The 25,701-nt window shown below is 43.3% G+C and overlaps 1 protein-coding gene across 3 annotated transcripts in view; it reads left to right on the top strand.

Annotated features, from left to right (window-relative positions):
- mkxa (mohawk homeobox a) overlaps window positions 1-19,026 on the top strand; it is a 49,164-nt gene extending 30,138 nt beyond the window's left edge. Inside the window, exons 5-6 of one of the 3 annotated variants that reach the window (XM_072451192.1) lie at window positions 17,214-17,247; window positions 18,290-19,026. In XM_072451192.1, coding sequence (XP_072307293.1) covers window positions 17,214-17,247; window positions 18,290-18,500 — 245 coding nt within the window. In that variant the 3' untranslated portion in view covers window positions 18,501-19,026. Of the gene's footprint in view, window positions 1-17,213; window positions 17,248-18,283 lie in introns of all 3 variants that reach the window. The other 2 variants (XM_072451190.1, XM_072451191.1) reach the window with 2 other exon arrangements.
- The last annotated feature ends 6,675 nt before the right edge of the window (window positions 19,027-25,701 follow it).

Genomic DNA, 25,701 nt, shown 5'->3' with positions numbered 1-25,701 from the left:
GATGCATTTGTGTGTTAAAATCCATATTACAAAGTTCCACATAAAATAAAAATTGCAAATTATTGATAAGCAATGATGCCATGTTAGCAAGACTTGTGTTTTATTGGTTAATTTAGGTGTTTTCTGGATATATTTTTGCTTTAATCATTCTGTAAAGGGCATTACTCATAGTATTTTGTTGGAAACTGTGACTATATTTCGGTTGTATATTTTGCCATTAAGTGTGACACGCCTTTGTTGAAAAATGTGATATTTTAACACGTGCTGATGACACAAGACATTCACAACAAATTTAAATAAATGTCCTAATCTTTCTTTAGTGTTAGTTAAATAATTGTACAACTGTCAGATCTTTACTGATCCACTCATTTGAGTTTTTGGATTCTCCATTGTACTCCATCTGTGTTTAGGTCCAGACTCCTGCTGAACCTTTCCAAAATCCTGATAGTCTGAAACCTGCTCATTATGTGTAGATGAACCTTGAATGATTAGCCTCTTGCATGAGCCATTTTGGACAACAATGGCTGAACGTTTCCCAGCGTTTCCCTGTGGAGATCTGCTCTTTCTATAAAGGGTCTGGGCGTGTGCTACAGTGGGAACAAATGAGAGCTGGCAAAGCGGAGTATAATCCTGGCATTAACTTGTGGTGGATGCAAATGGAAAGGTGGTGGAGAGGGAGAGAATGGGGAAAGAAAAGGCCTTATTGGAAGATGAGAGGTTGGCTCCTGACCACTGCAGAGGGACGCTCCGACCGGGATGGTTGAGTGGACAAGTGTGAACAGACAAACACCAGTGTGGACGGAGAGAACACACTTCCAAACATAGTAACAGAGGGACAGTGTAGAGCAAAGGACTCCTCAGGACACACAATCAGACAGTCCAGAAGGGAAAATGGAATCACTTTTATAATTGTTTTCACATATTGAATTGTACATTGAGGTCGTTTTACAGAAGTAGTGATAATGTAAACTCGGCCTGCACGATATTGGAGATCATTCTGAAATGCGGTGCGATGTCGATGTTCACATCGTAATGCATTAGTCTAACTGGATTGTGATTAAAAGGGTTAGGGTTTGGGTTTTTTCAACATTTTCTTTTGAAAAACAGTTTATTTATGTCAGATAGAGGATCTTGGTGTCACTGCAATATATTTTGTTTATTGTGAATCATATATTTGTCTGCCAGTATTGTGATATCAGTACTTTTGCAACCTTAGTGGAAATGTAAGATCTAAGCTTCAAAATCAATACCAATATTAATATGTTTACACCCGTTGATTCTATTAAATCTCTGTCTATAATGGAGATAGCTGTATCAGTCTGTAATAGACAAAGCCTCTTATCGTTCAATACAAAATAGAAAGAAAGTTCTGAACCGCTTCTATTGCTCCAGGGGCAAGAAATCACCTCAATTGAGAAAATGGCAGGATTAATTCAGCATGTGTTATTTTTTCGCAAATTATGGTGTTAAAATCTCTTGGTATAAATCGTGATGAAAATTAATACTAATACAAATAAAAAGTGGTATTTCCTATCACTAGTAAGAGTAGTAGTTTTAGTAGTATTTAGGGCTGCAATGATTCATGGCGTAATCGATACTAAAATAATTAGTCGTCATATGGGCTTTACAGACTCTAAAACACAAGCAGAAATACCATTATATAACCAAGACATTATTGAATCAAAATGTTAAAAAAGAAGAAATTATTTCCAATTTTCATAAATAATACACTTGTAAATATTCTCTATCTAGAAGACTTCAGTTGCCAAATTCAACCTTTATTTGGATGATAATGTATTTCAAAAGTATGTACAATAGAAGCTGACTAACATGACTCCTAAATGAATTGATAGTTGCAGCTCTAGTGATATCACAGAAGGACAAATACACTTCTAAACTGTATGTTGTGCAGGGCAGCCCTCCTCAAGTATAGTATTTGGGTAATCCTCTGTCTGGACCCGCAAACAGACACTGTGTTCCCAGCGTTCTCACGGGACGAGCCGACATACGAGGCCTTAATGAGAGAAGTGAGGTGAGGACGCTTCCACACAGGGCGTCCCAGGCCACTCGGGCCCACCACTGTGCTGCGAGCCCAGCGCAAACATGTCATTTGGCCTTCAGCTCCCCTAAAAAGGACATAACCAGGCCGAGGAAAACACTAGCAAATTTGAATAATGTTTACTTGTGGCTGGTGTCGTTCTCTCTAATGTGCACCGCAGACGACAGCCTGAGGAGCAGAGAACAGAGACAATAAATGCTGATGTCATCCCGAGAAAACCAGCATGGGCTTGTCACAGAGCCAGAAGTCATTACCATATTTGGGAAATAGTCTGAGGATTCCACGTACGTAAGTTATTCTTTAGCGTACAGACAAGTATACTGTGAGTCCTGCTGTTTTTCTTCTCAATCGTCACTGACTACTTGGAAATCTGCAGTTTTCTCGGCATATTGTGATTTTTTCCCAGTTACTTAGGATTTAACTAGAAAAATGTAATTACTTTTTTATATTATGCTCATTCTAAACAACAATATTAAAACTGCTTGTGAAACAGGTCCTTTGGCTTCCCGTTCAGAACTGCAGACCTGACATGTGCATTATTCTATTTTTGAAAAGTGGCTGCGTGACATTTCAGAACTCTAGAGGTATCACTCGATTGTTATTCTTTGAAAAATGAAGAGTAAGTACAGAGATGTGGGCGGGGATAAGGGGAAAACAGGAATTTTCTGAGCACTCAAGCTTGCAGGACAATTGAGGATTACTCAAATATGCATTAAGCTCATCGAAATACAACTTTGAGTAAACTAATGATGAGGAAACGCTGTTCAGGTTTAAAGCTCATCAGCCTAATACAGTCTGTGCCCATCAAGCATAAGTATTATCATTTTTCTCTTTTCATTGACTGCTGAAAAGACTTTAGTTTCCGATTCTAGGTTCACATCAGTGTCACATCCACTGATCCTGTAAAGTTCTAGCTGTTGTCGTAAACTGTACTCGTAAGTTTCCAGCCTGCGATGAGTCACTCGCCTTCAGCCCCGCGGCCTAATCTAATGATGTTCTTTTTTAGTTTGTTTGCGACACCCGTCCACAGCGAGACGCTCCACTCGTTTAGGCCTGATTCAAGCGGCCCTGATTACTCTCTCTGTCTGTTTACTGATGCTGGTAAACACAGGACAAACGGGCACAACCCCACACACTGTCATTATTCCACCATCCAGCAAAGTGAACCCTCTGACTGGGCCGGACCACTCTGCCAAACCGGACCACTCTGCCAAACCACTGTGTCATCAGATGGGACGATTCAAGACAAAGCAGACGCGCCTCGCTCTCTGATGACACTGGTGAAGTGCTTTTTAGAAACTGAGCTCATTCTTGTTGTCTCCTGTTTTATTTAACAGACACACACTTTGCTAAAATTACTTTTTTATTATATAACATTGGATTCATTCACTGATCCTGTTTATGAGCACTCACAAAACACACTGAGCACAAAACTATTACCCAGATTTGTAACATGATGGTAAAGTCATTTACTCCCAGTAGCTGCCAGTAGATGGAGTGCCAACACCAGTGAGTGAACACGTCACTGAACGTCATGTGTTGTTTTCATGCATAGATTATTTTAAAGGACATATTATGCAATATTTAATTTTTTTCTCTTTTAAACATGTTACAATATTGTTCCCTCGTCAAAAATATACATGGAGTTGACGTTAGTTTTATTCATGCTGGTTTGATGAATCTTGTTTAGAAAGTCCTCTCCCTCCAGCGACAAAAACACTTCCCTGATGTTGATGTTATATTCTGCCAATAACATGACTCAGGAGTCCACAAATCATAACCAGACTCATTCTGAGCATTTCTGCCTCAAATCAGGATCGATACATGACATGTCTGCAATAGCATGCCGGAGGCAAGCTAGCATTTGTTTCTTTCACCTAATTTGTAAAAATAAATGTGTAAAGGTTCTCAAGAGAATGCTAGCGGTCAGTCTGAGAGCCCTGTCTGTTTGTATGACCTGTATTCTCGTGTACAAGTGACACACAGCGATTACAAAAGCACAAGTACAGTTTTGACATGGAAGTGGGACTTCTCCATCAGCGCTGAAGTGCAGCGCCCGCTCAGTGTGAGCCAACAGCAGCGCCGTGCAGCACACGCGCTCGACAGAGGGAGTAAAGAGACTTTTATATTGGCACTATATTTTATTTTCAAAATAATAATACTGGCACAGTGTGTTGCTGTTCACCCATCAACCAGTGGACTTCAGGTGTATATGTTTATTGGAGAGCTTATGCTGCTTGTGGTGTTTGTAGGTGTAGACTACATGCCAAACTTAAGAAGTAAGAAGAAGACTAAATCACTGAATGAGTCAATGCACCGGAGCTTTGAAACGACTCCTTGCACGGCTGTTGTCTGTTACTACAGCTTCTTCTATCAGTTATAGATGTACACATACTGCAGTGATCCCCAAAGAAGTGAACATTCAGATGCAGAAACGTTACACTGTGTTTCCCAGTGTGCTTTGTGTCTCAGTCAGGAGCATAACAGCCCTCAGGACAAAAGAGCAGTCTGTGTCGAGCATCATCCCAGTCAAGTTTTCCATTATAGATCCTCAACAAAGTACAAAAAGTTACTGTTGTTTCCTTTGATCCTTTACCAACGTTTTTATTGGACAGTATCCCCAAAACGTAAACATATTATAAATGAAAATGTATTCTTTGGTGTAAAACTACTGAGCCACCATCCCCTGTGGTATCGCATAGCTAAAAGTGTTGTCAGCGTGACTGGAGAAGGCATTAAATTCACACCGGGGATGATGTCTTTGGCGAACAGACTCAAATTGACAGTTCAGTTATACGGGACCTCAAAACGTCTCACCACCAGGACAGACAGAGAGGGTGATCCAAACCCTGGCAGGACGCGGGCCGGCCTCAGTGCCAAGACCGATCGGACTTCATTTACAGCCCTGACACTGAACAAAAGCACACATCAAGAATAATATTACAGGAGGGATCAGAATATGGTGCCAAACCAAGTGGCGAGTGATCACTTTTACACCCCGAGCCCCGAACGTTAGCTCGGGCCACAGTCCGGGCCGGGACTATGTTACTGTCCAAGTGCATACGTGTCCTCCATTTGGGAAGTCGATGACAATGACCATTTTGCAGAGTTCAGTTATTTTGCCCCGTGACTCGCCCGCTGACAGTAAACTCTGATTCATTTTCAGCGCTCGCTTTGCTTTTGTAGAAATCTGAGAAGTTATGAAATGATTCATGCTCGCAGCGTTTCTTCAGGTCAGCGCGGAGCATGTGTGAAGTCTGACAAACCACTCTGCCTTTTATCATATTCCGTGGGCAAGGTCAGAGGACATTTGGATTTGACTTGAACTGGTTAGATATTTGTAGGGATCTGAACTGCTACTTTAACATAGAATAAGTAAAATGTACTGTCTTTGTCAAAAAATTGTAGCTTTTGGGAAACGTGACCATTCAAATTACAATTTCAATTCAACTGCGCTTTATCTCGCTGCCCTGTGATCCATTGTGGACTTGACCCAAAGGAGAATCAATGTTTTTTCATTGTTGAGCAAATGAGACAAATTGTGTTTGTGCATTTTTGGACGTTGGACAGACCCAGTGTCCTCCTCTGCACGCGCACATTTGACTAAACATGGAAACAATGATTTATGTTTTAGTACAGTTACACTATTTAACAGATTTCACTCTTCGTTTAGGCAAGACGCTACAGACAAATTCGATTTCTTTTTTTTTTTCCAGTTTTCTCTCAATATTTAAACTTTCAAATGGAAACACAATTTTCCAATCTGCATCAAATACGTTTTATTAATTCATGTAATCCACAGACATCCTTAGTTTTGTATGGGACGTTGTAACTTCAGATGTTGTTTTCTCCAAATGCATTTTAATTCCACAGAGACATAAAGATCAGCCCTTTAAGTAACACCTACACACACAGAAATGTACAATCTTACGTCACAAGATTTTGATGAATTATACTAATATCTCATTTTAAATAATATTTAAAATGAGATATTGATATGATTAATTAAACACATTTTCTGGTAGATTTACTGCTCAAATACTCAATAAAATATCCAAAATCCCCTCTGTAAATATGTTGTTTCTGTCTTCAAAACTAAGCAAAAATTGTATCTTTATATGTGACATTTTTAAACACAACAAATGAAGCATGATTCACTTTTTCTTACGTTTCAAATTGCTTTCCCTAAATGTAACTTTCGGTTCCGATTCACCTGCCGGGTTTGGCCTCGATATACAAATGAGGCTGAGAATTGCCAAGTTACAATATGTTTTGGTGCGTGTTTGTCTTGCCTAATTGGACCCGGCCCATGTTTGCGCACACGGCCCGCCTTGTTTATTGCTGCACGTTGCTAACAACAGCTCCAGACGGTAACGATGCCAGCAAACCGCTCGCCGCTCTTAACAGGTGGAAGCTCACTCCCTCTAATTTGTCCGACCGAGCTCATTTTCTCTCATCTAAACCGAACGTGAGTGTTCATTTCTTTTTTTGGTGCGGTGCCATCATTACCCCGCGGTGATGTTAAGTGAGCTAGTATTTCGGGCCCCTCCAGCGCGACGCCAGGAACCTTCAGACATCTTCTCTTTCTCCCTCGGCGGCCCGTGAAAACCCGCGGTCAGACGGGCCCAAAGGCAACAGCGCGGCGGACGCAGTGTTCGGTAGCAGAAATAATGAAAGCTCCTCGTGATTTATGACTGATTTATAGAGTCCTTGGCACGCCGCGTGTTTTCAGAAATCCCACTTTGAGATGTTTTAGGCACAGAGCGGTGGAAACGCCGTTTTTGTACGCGCCGAGGCATTCGCTTCTCCTGGTGAACGAGGGGTTTGGGTTCGGCATGTGGTGCCCTGGTCCCGGCGGGTTCTGGAAGTAAAGCTAAGGGTCATTTGTCATTGACTTTTTCTTTGTGTCTAACATAAATAACGGAGATTAGTGGAGATTTTTGTGGTCTTGTTTGTCATACCAGACAAATTCATATTCTATTCCACGTTTAAAGTTTAGTCTGATGTCATTTGATTTGGTTTGGATTCCCAGAAGGTGCATGGATGGAATTAAGGCTGGGCAACATTCACAAAGAACATTTATTTATTGATTTTTAAAGGCCCATAGGCTTTATTTGACTAGACAATGTAGTGCGAAATGGGGATGAGAGAGGGAAGGACATACAGCTGGAATCAAACTCACAACATCACAACCTGATCACATGGAGCCCACAGAGCAGCACAACCATTTTAGTCAATCCTCCCTGACAATATTAATTAGATCACTCAGAAATGTGTTAAAAAATGCATATAAATGTATTAGTTCAGTATATTAAAAGTGAATGAACTAAAAAAATATAAAGAAATATGTCTTTATATACATGATGTCACTGCTAGTTAAAAAAAGAAAAGAAAAAGTAGACCAAAAATAGACTAAAATGACTTTCTATGAATCATGTTGGTGACTTTCCAACTCCAGAATGTTACACAATATCACATTAATATAACAATATACTGAATATGCTCATTTTTACACATCCTCAAAACATACATTATTTTTATTACTTTTTTTAGGCAAATCAGCCATCTCTGCAATGTCAGTTTGAAATGTCTCCAACTCTAGAAGGTCTGTAGTGTAAGAATGCACCATTGCGAGATCGGCCCATCGCCCTCGCAGTGGTCGTATCCCCTCAGCACCCTTTCCTTCGAGATCGGCCCATCGCCCTCGCAGTGGTCGTATCCCCTCAGCACCCTTTCCTTCGAGATCGGCCCGTCGCCCTCGCAGCGGTTGTATCCCCTCGGCACCCTTTCCTCGAGATCAGCCCATCGCCCTCGCAGCGGTCGTATACGCTCGGCACCCTTTCCTCGAGATCGGCCCCTCGCAGTGGTCGTATCCCCTCGGCACACTTTCCTCGAGATCGGCCCATCGCCCTTGCAGCGGTCGTATCCTCTCGGCACCCTTTCCTCGAGATCGGCCCATCGCCCTCGCAGTGGTCGTATCCCCTCGGCACACTTTCCTCGAGATCGGCCCATCGCCCTCGCAGTGGTCGTATCCCTTCAGCACCCTTTCCTCGAGATCGGCCCATCGCCCTCGTAGCGGTCGTATCCCCTCGGCTCCCTTTCCTCGAGATCAGCCCATCGCCCTCGCAGCGGTCGTATCCGATTGGCACCCTTTCCTCGAGATCGGCCCATTACCCTCGCAGCGGTCGTATCCCCTCGGTACACTTTCCTCGAGATCGGCCCATCGCCCTCGCAGTGGTCGTATCCCCTCAGCACACTTTCCTCGAGATCGGCCCATCGCCCTCGTAGCGGTCGTATCCCCTCGGCACCCTTTCCTCGAGATCGGCCCATCGCCCTCGCAGTGGTCGTATCCCTTCAGCACCCTTTCCTCGAGATCGGCCCATCGCCCTCGCAGCGGTCGTATCCCCTCGGCTCCCTTTCCTTCGAGATCGGCCCATCGCCCTCGCAGTGGTCGTATCCCTTCGGCACCCTTTCCTCGAGATCGGCCCATCGCCCTCGTAGCGGTCGTATCCCCTCAGCACACTTTCCTCGAGATCGGCCCATCGCCCTCGTAGCGGTCGTATCCCCTCGGCACCCTTTCCTCGAGATCGGCCCATCGCCCTTGCAGTGGTCGTATCCCTTCAGCACCCTTTCCTCGAGATCGGCCCATCGCCCTCGCAGTGGTCGTATCCCTTCAGCACCCTTTCCTCGAGATCGGCCCATTGCCCTCGCAGCGGTCGTATCCCCTCGGTACACTTTCCTCGAGATCGGCCCATCGCCCTCGTAGCGGTCGTATCCCCTCGGCACCCTTTCCTCGAGATCGGCCCATCGCCCTCGCAGTGGTCGTATCCCCTCGGCACCCTTTCCTTCGAGATCGACCCATCGCCCTCGCAGTGGTCGTATCCCTTCAGCACCCTTTCCTCGAGATCGACCCATCGCCCTCGTAGCGGTCGTATCCCCTTGGCACCCTTTCCTCGAGATCGGCCCATTGCCCTCGCAGCGGTCGTATCCCCTCGGTACACTTTCCTCGAGATCGGCCCATCGCCCTCGTAGCGGTCGTATCCCCTCGGCACCCTTTCCTCGAGATCGGCCCATCGCCCTCGCAGCGGTCGTATCCCCTCGGCACCCTTTTCTTCGAGATCGGCCCAACGCCCTCGCAGCGGTCGTATCCCCTCGGCACCCTTTCCTCGAGATCGGTCCAACGCCCTCGCAGCGGTCGTATCCCCTCGGCACCCTTTCCTTCCAGAAAACCCACCGGTTTAGTTTTGTTGCCGCTGCAGCCGACATTCCTGTAATTGACTCCATTAAACACTGATCATCTCCACGTGCTGTTGTCGCATCTGGACAGAGGCAGGCGCTCACACACAGGCTGGAAAACACTGGAAGCACTTAAGCCTTTAGCATGGAAAGGCTCCACACTGACAGCCACAGTGACCTCACAACAAGATGCTTAGTTTATCCCTGATGCCAGCGCTGAGGACCAATAGCGTCTCCAGGGAACAAATCAGCGCAACGATACAGCGTCCTGAAAACTGGCATTGTTTAAAATGTGAAATGTGTTATGTAGTTTAACATTGTTTAGTAAAGCCTGTCATTGTACCGAAAACTGGGTTGGAAGGGCTTTTTGCGTCCCGCTAAAGCTGATCTTTTAAATTCCCCTCAATCATCTGCAAATCGTTCTTAATTTGAGGGATTTTTACTTTCGGGCTGCCACGGTTATTTTAGTAATCAACTATCAGGGATTGTTTTTTCGATTATTCCTTTTTTTAACTACATTTATAACCAGATGAAGGTATAATTATGATAGATAGAGAATTGTATCTTTTTATGACATTTTTATTTAACAATGCCGCTATATTTGTCGTAATATTTATTTTAGCATGTGTTTTAAAAGTCGAGATAACGACTAGCAATTATTAAAAATAGTCAACAATTATTTGAATTGTTCATGAGTCACTATTATTTTGTCAATTCATCTTCTTCACCTAATCCAGACCTAAAATATGACCTGTAACCAGAGAAAGTTAAAAGTCCTACTACATTAAACATCTGCAATGACAATAAACGATCTAAAAATATTGACCAGAAAGCATGTGTTTGAATAGGCCTTTCGGGATATTCCTTTCAACTGTACAACGTTAACCTTTATGAAAACACAGAGATGGGAAACACTGCGTTTGCTTTGGCCTTGCGGAGCCTTGGCGGTCACTCGCTGTGCACCGACATCAGCGGGTATCGCCACAAACCCTTTCAGCGGAACACGGGCCGCGAAATACCCACGATGGAAAGCAAATATAAATGCCGATCTGATAAAGCGGGATAAAAGACGAGGGAAACACAGCTTTGGCGAGAGTCGTGGCCAGACCAGGAGGCGAAGGTTGTGTTGGAACAGATTTACATATTCAAATCGGAAATCTCCAGTCTGTGGCTTTGAGATTCCGTGTTATCATGTCCTCATCTTACTCACAAGCGCTCACACACACACATTCTTACGAAGATGAGTGAAACTTGTCCGTGTTATGATGAAAAGTACAGGAGATGTCTGCGTTAGCCTCGAGCGATGTAACGCTCAGGATGCACGGGAACGTTTAGAGAAGCGAGGCAGGAAGAGCACGAGGCGTCTGGAGTTATTAGCTTCTCGCAGCGTGTCCAAACACTACATCCAAATCTGTGGAACGCTTACAGAGGGCTTTAGGGGTGACAAAGCAGAACAACGATACTCTGAATGGTGCCGATTGTAGATGGTTTGGTTTGAGTTACCAACAGAAAATGGTCCTCGTCCAACCTTTCTCCAAGTTATTATTTTCCAGCAAGATCTTAATTAAGATAGACATTATTTTTCCAGAGGTAATAACTCATTACATTTTCCCGATATTCAGAATGCCACAGTGAGTTTGATGTGTATTTAGACTGGATGCCCTTGTTGTTGTAAAGCATAGGCGTTGTGGGTGAAGTGTCTTGCTAAAGGACACATATACAGCAGTATCTTCTGTGAGCAGGATTACCAATTCTCAGAAGACTTTTACTTTTTACAGTTACGTCATGCACACTTGTTTGATTCATCCTATTTACGAGCTTGTCTTCAAATCAAATCAAATCAATTTATTTTTGTAAGGCCCAAAATCACAACAACAGTTGCCTCTGAGGGCCACAGGGAGAAATTAATCAACAATGTCTGTGGTGGCGATGAAGTCAGACAATGTCTGTGGTGGCGATGAAGTCAGACAATGTCTGTGGTGGCGAGGGACGATGTCCCAGGGTCCTCTGTCCTTAGACTCTCCTTCTCGGCCAGGAAAAACTACAAAAAAACCTCTTTGGGAAAAAAGCGTAGAAACCTGGAGGAGTTCCAGTGAAGGAGAGATCCGACTCTCACAGACGGACAGACGGACACGAGGGAGACTGGAGCTGGACCCACTCTTCAGGCAGAAGAGGGACCGTCTGAGTCGAGCTGGACCCACTCTTCAGGCAGATGAGGGACCGTCTGAGTCGAGCTGGACCCACTCTTCAGGCAGAAGAGGGACCGTCTGAGTCGAGCTGGACCCACTCTTCAGGCAGAAGAGGGACCGTTTGAGTCGAGCTGGACCCACTCTTCAGGCAGAAGAGGGACCGTCGGAGGCGAGCTGGACCCACTCTTCAGGCAGAAGAGGGACCGTCTGAGTCGAGCTGGACCCACTCTTCAGGCAGAAGAGGGACCGTCTGAGTCGAGCTGGACCCACTCTTCAGGCAGAAGAGGGACCGTCTGAGTCGAGCTGGACCCACTCTTCAGGCAGAAGAGGGACCGTTTGAGTCGAACTGGACCCACTCCTCAGGCAGATGAGGGACCGTCGGAGGCGAGCTGGACCCACTCTTCAGGCAGATGAGGGACCGTCGGAGGCGAGCTGGAGCCACTCTTCAGGCAGATGAGGGACCGACTGAGGCGAACTGGAGCCACTCTTCAGGCAGATGAGGGACCGTCCACACAGGGCAGGGACCACTTCACCAGGGGAGGGGCATCTGGGTCCACAGGTCCTCAGGAGTGAGAGAAAGAAAAGAAGGCGGTGAACAGTTTGCAAGTGGAATCAAAAAATAAATATTGTTTGATAGCATAAGTAGTCAGAAGAAGAAGAGGATAGTGCTCAAGCTGTCATACTTCCCCCAGCATAGTTACTCCTAGGGCAGCGTAGCTGAAGCTGTGGGTTTATCTTTCTGTTCCTAACTAGTCTGACCATAAGCGATTTCGAAGAGGAACGTTTTAAGCCTGGACTTAAATGAAGAGACTGTGTCAGCATATTTAACATGGGTCGGGAGCTGATTCCATAACACAGGAGCTTGGTAGCTAAACGCTCTACCTCCTACAGTACTTTTAGAGACTCTTGGGACCACCAGAAGGCCGGCATTCTGAGAGCGAAGAGCTCTGTTTGGATGATATGGTTCTATAGCATCTTTGAGGTAGGATGGGGCCATGTCATTTATGGCTTTGTAGGTCAAGAGTAGAATTTTAAATTTGATTCTAAACTCGACGGGGAGCCAGTGAAGAGACTTCAGCACTGGCGTAATGTGCTCTCTTCTTTTTGTTCCTGTTAGTAATCTTGCTGCTGCATTTTGAACCAGTTGAAAGCTTTTTATGGAGCTTTTAGGACACGCTGCAAGCAGGGAGTTACAGTAGTCTAATCTAGTCGTTACAAATGCATGGATAAGTTTTTCGGCATCACTTTTAGGCAGGATTCTTCTGATTTTGGCGATGTTGCGCAAATGGAAATAGGCTGTTTTACAAGCTTGATTTATATGAGCTTTAAATGAGAGCTCCTGGTCAAATAAGACTCCAAGGTTTCTTACAGTAGAACTGGAGGCTACACTGACATTGTCCAGTGTGACTATCTGCTCAGATAGAGCGTCTCGTAGATGCTTAGGGCCAAGCACAATGACCTCGGTTTTTTCAGGGTTAAGAAGCAGGTAGTTTAGTGTCATCCAGGTTTTTATCTCCTTCACACAAGTACTAAGTCTGTCTACTTGATCGCTCTGATCAGGTTTCATTGATAAATACAGCTGAGTGTCGTCTGCATAGCAGTGGAAGTTAATGCCATGCTTTCTGATAATGTTGCCTAATGGTAGCATATAAAGAGTAAACAGAATTGGACCGAGTACCGAACCCTGTGGCACACCGTAAATTACTTTAGAGCTTGGTGAGGAGCTCTGGTTTACATTAACAAATTGGAACCTATCAGATAGATAGGATTTAAACCAGCTGAGGGCTGTTCCTCCAACACCTACATCACATTCTAACCTCTGCAGTAGAATGTTGTGGTCAATGGTGTCAAACGCTGCGCTGAGGTCCAACAGAACCAGGATTGAGACCAGTCCATCGTCAGCGGCTAATAACAAATCATTTGTGACTTTAACTAGTGCAGTTTCAGTGCTGTGGTGGGCTCTGAACCCTGACTGGAAAACTTCAAATAAGTTATTGTCCTGCAGGTGGCGACAAAGCTGTTTTACTACAACTTTTTCAAGGATTTTAGAGACGAAGGGAAGATTTGAAATAGGTGTAGTTTACCAATAGGTCGGGATCTAGATTAGGCTTTTTCAGAAGAGGTTTAATGACTGCATGTTTGAAGGACTGTGGAACATAGCCACTTTCGAGTGAAGTATTTATTATATTAAGAATAGGGTCTATAATTAGGGGGAGAATGTCTTTGAGGAGTCTGCTTGGAATGGGGTCTAGGACACAAGTTGAGCTTTTAGAGGACATAATGGCTGAATTTATCTCTGCTTGATCAACAGCTGTGAACCTTTCTAGGTTTACAGGTGGATTTATATGGGACGTTAGATTTACAGCTTGGGCTAGTTCAGGGCTAATAGCGGGGGTAATTTCATCTAATTTATCTCTGATTGTTTTTATTTTATTATTAAAAAATAGGAGGAAATCATCAGAGCTAAGTGTAGCTGGGATTGAGGGCTCTACTGCACTGTGACAGTTTGTTAGCCTAGCTACAGTGCTGAAAAGGAATTTAGTGTTACTTTTGTTGACTTCTATTAGATTTGAATAATATCTGGTTTGGGCCTTACGCAGAGCCTGCTTATAGGACAGCAGGCAACTTTTCCATGCTTTTAGGGATTCTTCGGTGTGAGAGCGACGAAATAATCCCTCTAACTTTCTAACTTTTTGTTTATGTGAACGCAGTTCTTGGTTGTACCATGGGGAGGCGCGCTTTGGCCTAATGACCTTCTGTTTTAACGGCGCGACAACGTCAAGAGCAGACTTCAGAGAATTCATGATCAAGTCGACACATTGATCACTTATACTGGGACTAAAACTGTTCTCAGCAGGATCACATGACGTGATCACATGACATGTCACTGAATATTGGCTCTATTATTTCTTTGAATTTTGAGATAGATTTTTCAGATATTGTCCTTTTCATTATAACTTTATTTTGTGGGACTGGATGATCTTTAAGAATAAACTGAAAGGTAATTAGGAAATGATCTGACAATATAGGGGTTTGAGGGAGGACAATGAGGTCACTAATCTCTGTTCCATACGTTAGGACAAGATCCAGAGTGTTCTTGTGAGTGTGAGTCGGTTTATTTACATTCTGAGTGAAACCAATGCTGTCTAACAAGGCGCTGAAGGCATTACTGAGAGCGTCATCACTCATGTTCACGTGGATATTAAAGTCTCCAACTATAACTATTTTATCCCAGGCTAACACTAAGTTTGATATAAAGTCAGAAAACTCTGTTAAAAACTCTGAATAGGGACCAGGAGGTCGGTAGATAACTATGAACAAAACTCCTTTTTGGTTTTTCATCTTATCGGATTTTCGTCTTATCTGCTCGGACGAAAAAAAACACTCAGTTTCACATTTCTCAGATTTGTGATGTCATAGGTAGAGATCTGGGGGTCTTCTGTGTCGTTTTGAAGTCCATAAATCATCACCAGACCCATTCTGAGCATTTCTGTTCATTTCAACTGTGTGCTTACATTAGCATTTGATTACATTCATTAGCAGGGACCGGCAACCACAAAGATATGCAAACATCTATTATATAATATATGTTAGATGGATCCATGGCAACTCGAACTGCAGACCGATGGCTGGGACGAGAGTCAGGGGGGGGCTCTGTCTCGGCAATCTGCCCAGCCGGTTCAGGACCCCTCTTTTAGAAGTCTGAACGCTGAAAGAAGTATATTACAAGTAGAGGGAGGGCGAGTGGAGAGAAGAGGGTCAAGCGGTGACTGAGGTGTTCAGCTGGTATAAGAAGGCCAAAGATGAAGGTGGAGGCGTGGTCCTGCTCACGAACTCAGTTAGCATAGTAACTGCACTTAATGCCTAACGGATTTTCAACATATATATATAGTGTTTGAAGTTTTAAAACATGAGATGCCAAAGCAATGGTATCATTTTAAAGGTCAATAAAAATACAAATAATTTGAACGTATCCCAGTGGAAAGTGAACAGTCTGTTCTCTTGATGTGAAAGCCAACAATGGCCCCTTTCTCTTTGTCCTCAACGTGTCATGTATTGATTGAAAGTTGGCAAGTTGTCTAAGTCATCATGTGCTAAGTGGTGCATAGAATTAGTCTAGACCTCCAAATAAACCATAAATCTTATGATATAATTCCGAGCAAGAACAATTTACATCTTGATAAGAGCGGCGTGACTTTGCAAAAATGTGTGTTCCCACCGTAATGCCAGAAGAGACGAGCGGCAAGTTTTCCTTTCGTTAACAAAACTGACAAATGTCCAGAAGACAAATGTCCAGCAGATATGAAGAACTCAGAGTCCTCTGAATACAAGTCCTTTACAGGTGTTTTTTAATTCAATTATTTTTAGTTCTGAAATGTGACCATTGTGGGAAAAGTAAAGATTCTCTTATTCTATCTCAGTGTTTGAGCTTTGTTATAAATAATATCATTGAATTGTGTGTGAAACAACATTATGCTGAGTCTTGTTTTTACTACTTTTTGTGGTAGATTTTTTTTTTTTTCTATTGGTTCTCAACCGTTTTCACTATGACTAAAAGGTCTAGAGTAGGACTGGAACAGGACTAGATCAGGACTGGGCTGTTTAGCTAGCTTAAACGTTTTTTAGTGGGCCTTGGGTTGGGTGAATCCAGACGCCCGGCCCAAACGCTGGCGGGCACATCACACACTGGAGCAGACACTGGACAGGTTGAGAGCTCATCTCCCCTCACACTGGAGCAGACACTGGACAGGTTCAGAGCTCATCTCCCCTCACACTGGAGCAGACACTGGACAGGTTCAGAGCTCATCTCCCCTCACACTGGAGCAGACACTGGTCAGGTTCAGAGCTCATCTCCCCTCACACTGGAGCAGACACTGGACAGGTTGAGAGCTCATCTCCCCTCACACTGGAGCAGACACTGGACAGGTTGAGAGCTCATCTCCCCTCACACTGGAGCAGACACTGGACAGGTTCAGAGCTCATCTCCCCTCACACTGGAGCAGACACTGGTCAGGTTCAGAGCTCATCTCCCCTCACACTGGAGCAGACACTGGACAGGTTCAGAGCTCATCTCCCCTCACACTGGAGCAGACACTGGACAGGTTCAGAGCTCATCTCCCCTCACACTGGAGCAGACACTGGACAGGTTCAGAGCTCATCTCCCCTCACACTGGAGCAGACACTGGACAGGTTCAGAGCTCATCTCCCCTCACACTGGAGCAGACACTGGACAGGTTCAGAGCTCATCTCCTCACACTTTGAACCACATGCTCTTTCTCCACTAACCAAGTAAACACGCTCCATGTTTAATGAGCGGCCCATTCCAGTTAATGCCTTTCATATGAGACAGAGATCGTCCCGTTTAAAGTAAAAAGAAAAGAAAGCAGTCATCAGTCTCAGTCTTAGCAGCGTTTCAGTTCCACTTAGATCCTTTCAGTCATTTCTGACGGCTCAGACCGCTCGATTGCGCTGGCCGGGGCCCATTTGTTTTCCGACATAATATTAGAGCACGGAGTCTATGAGTCATAACGCACGTCTCTCATCTGAGTCCGATTTGTCACCTACTTTCTTGACGGCGTTCTTTGCATTAAAAGGAGAATCTAAACGGAGACAAAGCAGAGCCGCATGTTTGCACGGAACACGCAGCGCTCCAGTCCACGTGTTCTGAGAATGTGAATAAATCAAGTCAAGGAGAAATTAACATTCTTTTTCCCTCTTGTGTTTTTCAGAAACCACAAACCATGGATCAAGTAAATGTGACAAGTAAGTCGGCTTTTCCAAATATGTGATAGGAATTTTAAAGAGTCTGTTAAATATCCACCTGTTCATTTAATGTATGTGACGTTGTACATTTAGAATATACAAGATGTGACAAACCGTAAAACAGTGAGCTATATATTAAGAATACTCCAAATGAATCAGGAGTGGAAAATTAGCCCATTATTTATTTATTTGTAGTTCCAGTTTACAACTTGTATACTTGTCGAATGTTTAGTTGACTTTAATATGACTTGAATATGGTTGCCTAGATACCAGGCCATTTTAGATGGTTTTAGCAATAGATTTAGACTGCACATTTTCAATCTAGTAAAATTTGAATACCATGTTTTTAAATAAGCTTTTAAGGGGACAATGCAATTGTATTAATTCATATTTTACTCAGCAGATTAATGTACTTATCTAGCTATTTAAGATCTTTTAAGATGTTAAGATCTCATGTAACATTTAACAATTCAAGAAAAATCACGTTCTACTTTTTTCTGAAGAATGACTGAACTTATTTTAGATTAGAAATGGAACATATCAATAGTATTTAAAACCAATAATTCTATAAGAAACTAAGGGTTATGGTTAATGCTCTCTACATTATACTATTACAACCAAATAAAATAAATATATTAGACTTTTTTCCTTTTGTTAGCTAACTGTGACACATACAAAGACTTATAAGCATCTACAACGCATCTAAATTGCTAGTGATATTTTAGAGGATTTTTATAAAATAAAATATACATTTAAATTTGTATGTGCAAAATGAGCTTTGTACATGCGGCAGAACTCTTAGTTTCCTCCACAACGTGGTTTCTGATCATCACAGAACGCGTTTTGTTTAGTTTATGAATTATAAATTGTGGTTCCAATTACTCGATTGACCAGTGTACATGTGTCCTTTAAAGCCGTGTGTAGGAGTAAAGCCGTACGTGTGTGAGTGTTAGCTTAGGCTCAGACGCGGTGATGTGGCTGTAGCATTAGCACGTGCCGGTTGCTAAGCGCTGTGTGCTGTTCTCCGTGTGCGCAGCAGCAGCGGCAGCAGCAGCAGGGGGGCAGCAGCGCACAGGCACAAGGTGAAGGGTAAAGACGAGACGTACTGGAGGGAGATCAACGCCGCCATGGCCCTCACCAACCTGGCCCAGAGCAGCGACGGCCCGCCCGGGACCACCAGCTGCATCATCCAGAAGTCGTCCCACATAGCAGAGATCAAGACTGTCAAAGTGCCACTCATGCCCAAGTACTGACCCGAGTACTGACCCAACCACTGGGACCAACACAGGGCCGAACAAAGACTCTTTTATAATGTTGTTAACTTATTTTCATAAGTTTGATAGTTCTTTTTTAATGCTATGTATTTGCCGAAGTGCCTTTGGAATCATGACTGTGCCCAATGTAAACTCCATGTGCCTTTTGAGGAGAAGTATTTGATCAAACCTGCGCTACAGTCGTGCCTTACAATGTGGAGGATACGGGCCCCACACACCCTGCATTCTCCTCTCACATCCATCACAATTCAGTTTCATTTAAAAGGGTTTGCAAAATTAATTTCATAAGCACAAACAAGACAGACTTTGATCTCCATCTGACGATTGACAATTAGACATTTGGAGCTCGATTCAATCACATTTTGAATCATTTCACATTTAAAACAACCACAATTTAATCTAAATTACGATGGCCGTGAAGTGCAAAACAAATTTACATCTTATTCAAAACCTTCAAACGAAAAAATCTGAACGTATTCACAAAATGGCTAAAACAGTTTTACAAACGTGGAACACATTTGAACAGAAAAGTAAAGAAGAGATTTTTTTTTTCTTCAGATTTTGTTCAAATGTTTTGGCCATTTCGTAAATACGTTCAGATTTTTGGTCTAAAACATCTCGACGTGCACTTCTGGGCCCCCGTATCACAAAACACAAGGACAACAGTGTTTGAAACCCATTACGCACAAAGTAACATGTAAACAGCAGGTGTGAGGAGAACACGCTGAACCGGCCTCAGGAAATGCAAGGTCTGAGGGCCCGAGCTGCACACAGACCGCCGCGGCCCTTGTTTAGGCTGGAGTCTTCCCTTCTGACACTATTTTGTCTCCGGCGGGCTTCCACGGGGCCCAGACGTCACGCACGGAGCAGATAAACGGGCCGCTGTCGTAACGTGAGCGGGGATAAGCGCCCGCTCGTCTCGGCCTTGTTCCTCGCGCACTGACACACATTTGCTCAGTCTGGAACAATGCCACGACCTTAAAAGGGATGTTTTTTTGTTTTTTTCAAATGAAGTTTCACATGTTTGTGCTCAGAGCGAGATAGAGCCACCAGCCGCCCTCCCCGCTGCCCCTCCGCCTTTTGCTCCGCTGTTCTTTCAGCTGTTCAGCATTACGTTCAAATGACTGTTTACAAGAGCCCCAAAGAGAGGCTTAAGAGGGCCCTTTGTGTCTATCAGTATTATCTGTGTTTAAAGTGTTACTATGTGAAGTCTGTGTTGCCTTTCATTCAAAATTGGGATGGTCCGATATGCATCTTTTGAACCGATATCAGATCAGGTCTCGCGATAGCCGATATTTCCCAATATTAATGTTAAAGGTGCTGTACCTGATGCCACCGTCTTAAAGAACCGGATCATTTGAAAGTGTTTCAAATGTATTGTTCACTCACCTAATTCACCGCGATGACTTTAGAAGCACTTTTCACAACTTTCAGAGGCCAGAGCGAGATTTGCCGTCACGCTAACGCTAACAGGAAGCTAACACCGCACGTCCTGCTTTGCGTCGTATTTCGGGGTGTGGTCTGCCGTCTCCGTTCATTCAGTAGGGGATGTAACCTTTTCACTTTTCGAATACATTTCCTGATTTATGTCTATTTGAAGCCTAAATAATTCAAATTAAATCACAGCTATTTCTTAATGAAATCGATTTGACTTTTTTTTTTTTTTGAGGTACAGCACTTTTAATATTTTACAGTCCTCGCATTTCTTTTTTAGCCCGTTTGTTCTGTCTCCAATTGTTCAAAGAGACAAATATGATGCACTGAGGACAAACCGGGAGTGACACACGAGCGCAGAGGCTGAAGAAGTGCAGGAAACATGTCAGAGATCAGCGATATCGGACCAAACCTGTCTTCCATCCCTAATCAATACTCTGGTGTGTTAAAGGCTTCTAATGGGAAGAATCTCTGATGCTGAAGCACATTGCACACGCCCTGTTGGCTTAAATGCGCTCTATGCAACGTATTTTGTTTCCATGGTTATTGCCTTGCCTGAAATGTTCCATCGTGGAGCTTTTAGCACCATGGAACATTGCAGGCAAAGCTATAACATCTCCATGGAGACGCCTCGGGAGACCATCCACCTCAACAGTTGCATGACGCTCTTTTAAACAATGTTATGTGCCTTGGAAATGTGTAAATGACACAAACGACCCGATAATCAAGAGTGACTTGATGCAGTGAAAAATTTAGCAGTATTCTTTCAAGTATGTTTACATTTCAGCAAAAATACAAGTGTTTTATGGGTTCTAAATGACATTCCTACATCTTTGTCCTCACCACTTTGTCTTACCTGAAATTGTCAGGTTATTTTATTCGATAACTACCTAAATTCAGAGGATGTAATTGAATTTCCCTTTTTTATATATTGGTGTCAACACATCATTTAACTTAATATTAAAAAGGGGGGAAAGAAATTTGAAGTGCAGAGCATATCTTGTATTTTTTGGGGTATTCATTTTGCCAGGGAAATGTTACGAAGCAAGTATAGCAATCCTTAAACTGTAAAAGAGTGTTCAGGATCGAAAAGTCCTTATCAGCACAAGCCAGTATTTGTACTGTATATGGTGTATTTGTTTTGCGAAAGAGCTTCTTTTGTCATCGGATGGAAAGAATCTCTTTTATAGAAGCACTAATGTTCTGTGCATATGTTCAAACGTGTGTTGCCAAGTTCTCCAGCGGGGGAAATCAAGTGGGACTTATGGGAGAAGGTCAGGTTGGCTCTGCACGCCGACTCTTTCACTTTATATACAGTAGCCTATATATTTTGAAGGTACGGTTTAAAAGTGTCAAAATGCACACTTTGTTACACGTTGTACTGTTATTTTTGTAGACAAACCAAGACCGCGCTTCTGGTCACAGACTTTGGTGAAGCAGCACAATGAGAATGTGCACATGTTACAAGCTGCACTTAAAACGGACTCACACTTTTGGACATGAAGAGCCTTGTTGGAGATGGCGTGCCGATGGAGGTGTGATGAACCGCGGCGCTCCGGCCCGACCCCAGGCTCTGTTTGTTCGGCGGCGGGGGTCACACATGTTTTGGATCGGGCTGATCCAGCGCTGGGCTCCTCCTGTTTCGAATCGCACTCTGAATCTGGGACACCTCACACCTCCAGGACCACGGGCGTCTCACCTCCAGGACCACGGGCGTCTCACCTCCAGGACCACGGGCGTCTCACCTCCAGGACCACGGGCGTCTCACCTCCAGGACCACGGGCGTCTCACCTCCAGGACCACGGGCGTCTCACACGGGCTCTGCACAGTGGAGACAGCGTTCACCTGGTGCTCGCCACAGGACACACTCGACTGGTTTGGACGCATTTTTCAGCACAAACCCTGAATTCACAGCCTTTCTGAAAACAGGAGGCAAAGGCCTGTATTTTAGAAAGCCTTTAAATTATTTTGAACTTTGTCAAATAAAGACATTAGGTTGTTTTTTATTAAGTTAAATTCAGATTTGTTTCATTTTGATAGAGACGGGATTTACAATCCAATGACCAAATGCATATCTCTTGTAATGTCTAATTTGCTTTTATGTTCTTGTAATTTGTTTTTTATTAAGCTGTTTTTGTCAAAGCAATGAATAAAGTAAAATAAAATACATTCTTAAATTTCTTCCCACATTTAAACACAAAAAACCTTGAACTTATTTCACAATTTATACAGTTAACTCCAAAAAGAGACATTTGACATAAAATATGTATTTCATATATATAAATACTAGTAAGAATAATTTAAATTAAAGCCGCAAGCGGCATCCAACGGCCCTCGCGGGCCGCCGGCCTTCCGACTCTGCGCTTTCGACTTGATAAAGATGGCGCCCTTATTGTGTGTTGAATAAAAAAAGAACTTGACAGACGGCGACACATTGGACATGGCCAATCCAGTGCAAATGAACACAAGTGTCAGTCAAATTTGCTGCGCCGCCGCACAGAGACCGTAGCACTTGGAATAAAAATATGGATAACTTTTGATGCCCCGCTTGTGTAGATGATTTTCCCCAAATATGAGCTTGATCGAGCTATTGCCCACAGAGGAGTTCATTAAAGTGTGAAGCATAAATGTGAACATTTCAGAGATTTCGCTGTTTTCCCATTTCTGACATATTTTTGCGGGTCCGCCACACAGAGACCGTAGCACTTAGAATAAAAATATGGATAAGTTTTGATGCCCCGCTTGTGTAGATGATATTCTCCAAATATGAACTTGATCGGACAATCGCCCTAGGAGGAGTTCGTTAAAGTGTGAAGCGTAAAAATGTGGTGATTTGAGCAATTCTATGATTTTCCCATAACGATAACATGGGATGTTTCTGTCATCGCTACGGTTACGCCGTACAAAATATGACTTTGGCTCTCATACTTTTATGATCAGGATGGCAAATTAGAATTTTGTGCAAAATATCATGTCATTTGGAAAAACTCTATTGTTTATAGGCCACTCTGAAGGCCAAATAGTCAGAATTCTGGGAAACGTTTGAGGCTCCGTCGCACAGAGACCTTAAAAGCTATCCTTAAAATTTGGATAACTTTAGATGCCCCACTTGTCTAGAGGACGTACACCGATTTTGAGGTTGGTGGGCAAAACGCACTAGGAGGAGTTCGTCAAAGTTTGAAACAGAAAAATGTGGATATTCGAGAGATTTAGCGGTTTTCCCATAGGGATAACATGGGAGATTTATGTCATCGCTACGACTACGCCGTAAAAATTAAGGCATTTGTCTGATAGGCTTTTTTGATCGGGACGCCAAAATAGAATTTTGGGTAAAGTTTAGAAAATTTTGGTAAAACTAATTTTTGACCTTCAATGTTAATTTAAAGGTCACTCTGTAGGGGGCGCTATCGCGCCCATTTCAATTTTGTCAGCCTAAACTGGTCCAAACTAGAACGTTTAACAACTGATTCAAATTTGGTCCTAATCGGACTGGTTTTGATCAAATGGGAGCAATTTTTAGATCTGCAATATTCCAAAATAAGTTGTCCAACTTTGCGGCTGCGCCGCACACAGACCGTAAAAGGTATCTCAAAAAATTGGATAACTTTAGATGCCCCACTTGTCCAGAGAACGTACGCCGATTTTGAAGTTGGTGGGCAAAACGCCCTAGGAGGAGTTCGTCAAAGTTTGACGTGAACAAAATGGCTAACACAGCGTGTTTTCATTTTCAAAGGAAGATGGCGGCCATAGGGTAAGTCTGGGGGCGTGGCCACAATGATTTTTTTTGTTTGTCCTCACGAGAGGAATGCGTGTCCCGAATTTCGTAGCTTTACGTCAAAGTTGACCTCGGGGCGTCTCCCATAGGCGCAATGTATTTTGACTTTTGTCGGTGGCGCTGTCGCGCCATTTTTTAACGAAAAAAAAAATGGCCCAGAAAAAATTAAATTTTTCGCCGATTCTGAATTTTGGGCAAAGTTTGGTGAGTTTTTGAGCATGTTCAGGGGGTCAAATTAGAGTTCAAAGCGCTGAAGAACAAGAAAAATAATAATAATATTTTTAGCAAAAACAATATAGCCGTTTCAGACAGTTGCAACGCTGCCTTCGGCAGCGTTGCGGGAGCAATAGGCCCTCCGCCCTGCTGGGGCTCGGGCCTAATAATAAAAATAATAATATTTTTAGCAAAAACAATATAGCCGTTTCCACTATAACAACAAATTATACATCGTTTGAAAGCTCTAAGCCTTCCCCATGCCGCCATGGGGTGGAATCATCATTACGAGCGCTTACGCGCTCGTCACTCCCCATTCCGTCGGGATGCCCCGCCCACTCCCCATAGACTTCCATTGATTTTAGCAGATACAAGCATGGCCCATGCCTGCGGCATGGATTCTCGCGTACAGGACGATGCCAGGAGGGTTTTTGGAGGAATGCAGCGCTTTGCGCTGCTGTTGTCAACAATTTGTGAATGGGCTACGCCCATTCACAAATTGTTGACTATTTCTGTCATAGCAGGAGTAAGTATGCATGATCCATGCCTTCGGCATGGGCTAGTTCACTGTACTTGCCAGGGGCGACGGGGCACCAAACATGCGGGCTGTGCCCGCATGTTTGGTCAGACAGTTGCAACGCTGCCGAAGGCAGCGTTGCGGGAGCAATAGGCCCTCTGCCCTGCTGGGGCTCGGGCCTAAATATCAAATGGATGATTAGGCCTAAAACACCAGACTATAATGAAGCTTTCACGTAACATGATGCGATTGTAGTGCAAAGTCTGAAGCTGACGCACTATAGTTCTGCTTTTGTCTGATTTACTGTCGTTATAAATTATAAATGTAACAAGCTTCGCACAGACGAACATCAGATTTTAAATCATACCTTGCGTTTTGTAAATGTAAAGAGTAAAGCTGCTGGAGGAACGATCGACTGGGCGTTTGTTGAGTCTTGTCAATTCCTATTCCAAACCTAAAGCATATTATCACTAATCATGAGATTTAGGGACTTAAGAAGTAATGAAGAAAGTCCAGGCGGAATGCCTATGAAAAGCTATTAAAATTCAAATGTGTGACTTCGGAGTATAAACTGATCCTTATTTATAGCATAATTGGTTATTTGACTGGAAATAACGGGAATAATGATTTCATGTTTCACATGCCCAGGATAATATAATTCCCTTTTATCAGATGGTGGACAAAAATAAATAAATAAAAAGAGGTTAATAAAAAATCCAAATCATTATCCAATATTACAAAGGTGGTGATGGGGGGAGGAGGGTAGAGTTCTGGAATTGAATCTACTGTAATTTAATGTTCATGCTACAATACAGGCTTTCATTCCAACTGACTCCAGATCGCTTTTTTTGGGATAGTTGTTTATTATTCACAAGGCGGTGCGGTTGTGAGAGCTAAACACGCTAATCCTGACAAAAACACTGAAGGAGTTAAATGTATACAACAGTAGTACATCAACCACACGGCACACATTAGCGGTCTTAGCCTCGCTGAGTCACGTCTCCTGAGTATTTCTACTTTCAGAAGAATACTGGCTGTTCCAGGTTTTTTACTTCAGCAAAAAGATCAATATCTGACTCAGTACAAAATACACACATGGCAAGTTAGTAAAATGGATGAGAAGTACATTTATTGCAGATATTTCAGCACACAGTGTAACTGAACTTAAATAAAGTTAAATAAAACATTTGTATGACCTTTCAGTGCTTACATATCGTACACTATGTATCATATCACTTTGA

The sequence above is a fragment of the Eucyclogobius newberryi genome, unplaced genomic scaffold, assembly GCF_026437365.1.
Source record: "Eucyclogobius newberryi isolate DKJ021-1_F unplaced genomic scaffold, fEucNew1.0.hap1 SCAF_18, whole genome shotgun sequence".
NCBI lineage: Eukaryota > Metazoa > Chordata > Actinopteri > Gobiiformes > Gobiidae > Eucyclogobius > Eucyclogobius newberryi.
Note: the sequence above shows the minus strand (reverse complement) of the source record. Positions and strands in the feature narration are given on the sequence as shown.